The sequence below is a fragment of the Austrofundulus limnaeus genome, unplaced genomic scaffold (assembly GCF_001266775.1).
Source record: "Austrofundulus limnaeus strain Quisiro unplaced genomic scaffold, Austrofundulus_limnaeus-1.0 Scaffold904, whole genome shotgun sequence".
Classification (NCBI taxonomy): domain Eukaryota; kingdom Metazoa; phylum Chordata; class Actinopteri; order Cyprinodontiformes; family Rivulidae; genus Austrofundulus; species Austrofundulus limnaeus.
In genome coordinates, this window is record NW_013953306.1 from 48,643 (window position 1) to 52,061 (window position 3,419).

A 3,419-nucleotide genomic window follows, 5' to 3' on the forward strand; every position below is an offset into this window, starting at 1 on the left:
GTGTGTGTGTGTGTGTGTGTGTGTGTGTGTGTGTAGACAAATGTCAGAAAAGTAAACTTTGTCCATGCACAGAACTTATGAAAACCACATGTCTCACTCTGAGAACCAAAGCTCTGCAGTTTGGTGCTCCTTCCCCCACTGTCACACAGACACACACATTCATATAATGTTCACACACACACACACACACACACACACACACACACACACACACACACACACACACACACACACACACACACACACTTCTTCCAAAAACATACTGCTATTTTGTTATATTCCCTTCCCCTCTCTCTTTTTTCCTGCCTCCACACTCTCTGCTGTATCTCACTACCTCCAGCCCCCTCCCCCCGTCTGCCCTCCCTCTGTGCTCTCTGGAATCGTGGGACAGTTTTCATGGTCGCAGCTCCAGTGCAGATAAGTTTCAGCAGAATAGAGTAGCTGAGAAGAAATATCAAAACTGAAGCTTCAGATTTAGGAGCAAAGGTTTGATGAGGAGAAAGAAGCAGTGACTGTTGTTCAGAGAGAGAAGCAGAAAGAGAAAAGTGAGAAGAAAGTCAGGGTGTGGATACTGACAGACCTGGGAGTTTATAACCTGCTCAGAGAAAAAAATGGACTTTCTGCTCAGCAGATCAGCCGTTCTGCTCTTATCCTTCCTGTCAACATGGATTTTGGGATTTTCCTCAGTCTTGGGCCAGAACCTGAGAGAGACAGATGCACTGTGCAATGCAGACGGCTGTTTTGTGGTCTACTTTGAGCGCAAAATCTTCCTAGACTCATGGAGGAGCTGCAAGGAAAAAGGTGGGAATCTAGCTGTTATCAAACATAAAGAGGATGCCGGTGCCATCGCTACACTCTTCTCCACTCTGGACTTGAGGCAGTCCCGCACCAAAGTCCAAGTCTGGATTGGTCTTCAGCGTCAACCTCGTCAGTGCAATAGCCGTCCACTGAGGGGTTACTCTTGGACTACTGGAGACCAAGACACAGAGTACACAAACTGGCAAAGAGAGGATTCTCCCAGTATGTGTTCGGCACCTCGCTGCATACTTATGGGCTACAGCATTCAAGAACAGAATGATAACTTCAAGTGGCTGGATAGTTCGTGCACTGTCCCTGTAGATGGATATCTTTGCCATTTTGCTTATGGAGGAATGTGTTCTGCCTTGTGGAGTGAGGGAGCAGACAATGCTGTTTATACCACGCCATTTAACCTTGTGAGCAGCATACTAACTCATGTACCGTTGGGATCTGTGGCTACTATACTTTGCCCAACAGATAACAATGAGGACTGGTCCCCCATTCTGTGTACACTGAGGGATGGCTCAGTGGGATGGTCACGTGAACCCCCTCTTTGCTCTGATCTACCTGCAGCACAGAACCCATGTGACCAAAACAACGGTGGGTGTGAGCACTTCTGCCAGAATATCGATGGTCAAGTCTTCTGTGAATGTGCTAATGATTATCATCTAGGAAACGATGGACAGACCTGTGAGCGTAACAATGATTGCGTAGGGTTCCCCTGTGAGTATGAGTGCTTGCCGCTTCCTGATGGCTACCGCTGTGCCTGTCCTGATGGATACATGCTGGCACCAGATGGACATGGTTGTCTGGATGTAGATGAATGTATTCAGAGCCCTTGTGAGCAGATTTGTATGAATGGTCCAGGTTCGTTCGAATGTCAGTGTCGGGATGGTTATCTTTTAAATGACGTGGGTGAGTGTAAGGATGTAGATGAGTGTGCCAAGTACCCGTGTGAACATATTTGTGAAAACACACCAGGGTCTCATATCTGCCTCTGTGATCAGGGCTTTGCAGTTGACCCTCAAGACCCYAGACGATGCCAAGATGTTGATGACTGTCAGAATGCTGGCATCTGTGACCAGATGTGTGCAAATTATGATGGTGGTTTTGAATGTTATTGTAAGGAAGGCTACGAACTAATGTCTGATCAATACACATGTCAGAAGATAGAAGGAGATGACTACATATCCATTGCCACCCATCAACCTGAGTTTGACTGGGATGTTGTACACTACGCCTGGAACCCAGACTCAATCACTCCCTTACCTTCAGAGGAAGAACAGACCAACGACTGGCTTATTGAAGCACAGGGGGGTTTGGATTTGGGTGTGATTTCACAAAATGAACATTCTTTTGATTTAGAAGTAATTGCTTCAACCACCACGAGCTACAGCACCACATCAGACTGGAACAAAGACGACAATGAGGAGGCTACTACGGCTCTTACAGTAYCTTCCACCTCTACAATCTCTGAGGGAGCCTGGAATTGGTGGTCGGGACTGGTCACATCCACTCAAAGTCCCGAAAATCAAGATGTAACTCCAACCAAAGGGTCTGCTGAGTTATGCACACATAAACAAGCTGAAGAAAAGCCCCTTCAAAGGGAATTCTCTCAGTTCCCAGAGGAGTCTGAAAACAACAAGAGTTATGTGGAATTTTCTCGCACTCAAGGCCCTGCTGTTCCCCTCCAGTCCACCACATCCCAGCCCCCTGTGGGAGAGAGTGGGAGGGGTGGAGCGGACAACGAGGTGCAGAAACAAAACAGCGTCGGGCTTCTGGTGGGTCTGCTTGTGCCTATCTGTATCTTTGTTGTGGTCATGGTGGCTCTGGGAATCGTCTACTGCACCCGCTGTGCAGTCAAGCCTAGAAACAAAAATAGCCCAAACTGTTACCACTGGATCTCTGGAGCTCACAACAAACAGGGAGCTTCAAACCTGTCAACAGGGGGCAAGACCCCCGTTTAAACCGAGGGAGGAGTGCATACTGAACCTGGTTTCTGATTGTGGAAGACTTTGAACATGGTGATATTACTATTTAAGAGCAAATGGTCGATGAAAGACAAGATAAGCAAAATAACCAAGATTCCTGTGGATTAATTTTGCTGCCATCAATCTTTCCAATATTTCAGAGATGATGTCAAAAATATTTACCATTTTTGAGCCAGCAACAATTTGTTTTTCTAACATAAAAATACTTGACTTAAAGATTTTTCAGGCAGAGTGCTTCTATTTTGAATGAAGGCTGAAGAATTGTGAGCAGTCTGAGTTTCAAACACTGAGTTTTGTTGTTTGAACACAACCGTTGATATAAAAGCCAAAGGTTGTGTGTAAATATTGGGCATTTTAATTTTTCATTTTGTTTTATGCGTAAAATATATTTTTGCAWTGTTTTTTATGGCTGTAACAAATTATTTGCTGAATCTTTTTTAAACCTTGCAACATGCAGAGTGGTTCTGATATTACACCCAGTTAGATGAAGAGCACATATTTCCTTTTCCTGTTTTGAAAATGTTAGTGACTGAAAAGGGATTTTGTTTTGTTTTCACTAATGACTGTTTGTCATTTTTTATATTTTTACACTCAATTCATGGCTGTTGAAATAAAATATTTGTGTAAAAA

General features: G+C 44.6%; 1 protein-coding gene across 1 annotated transcript; it reads left to right on the forward strand.

The window, feature by feature from the left end:
- Nucleotides 1-364: 364 nt before the first annotated feature.
- On the forward strand, nt 365-3,419 carry cd248a (CD248 molecule, endosialin a; the record flags this gene model as incomplete). The annotated part of the gene is given in 1 exon segment (XM_014029444.1): nt 365-3,419. A coding segment is annotated over 1 exon segment (2,154 nt). The 5' UTR covers nt 365-611.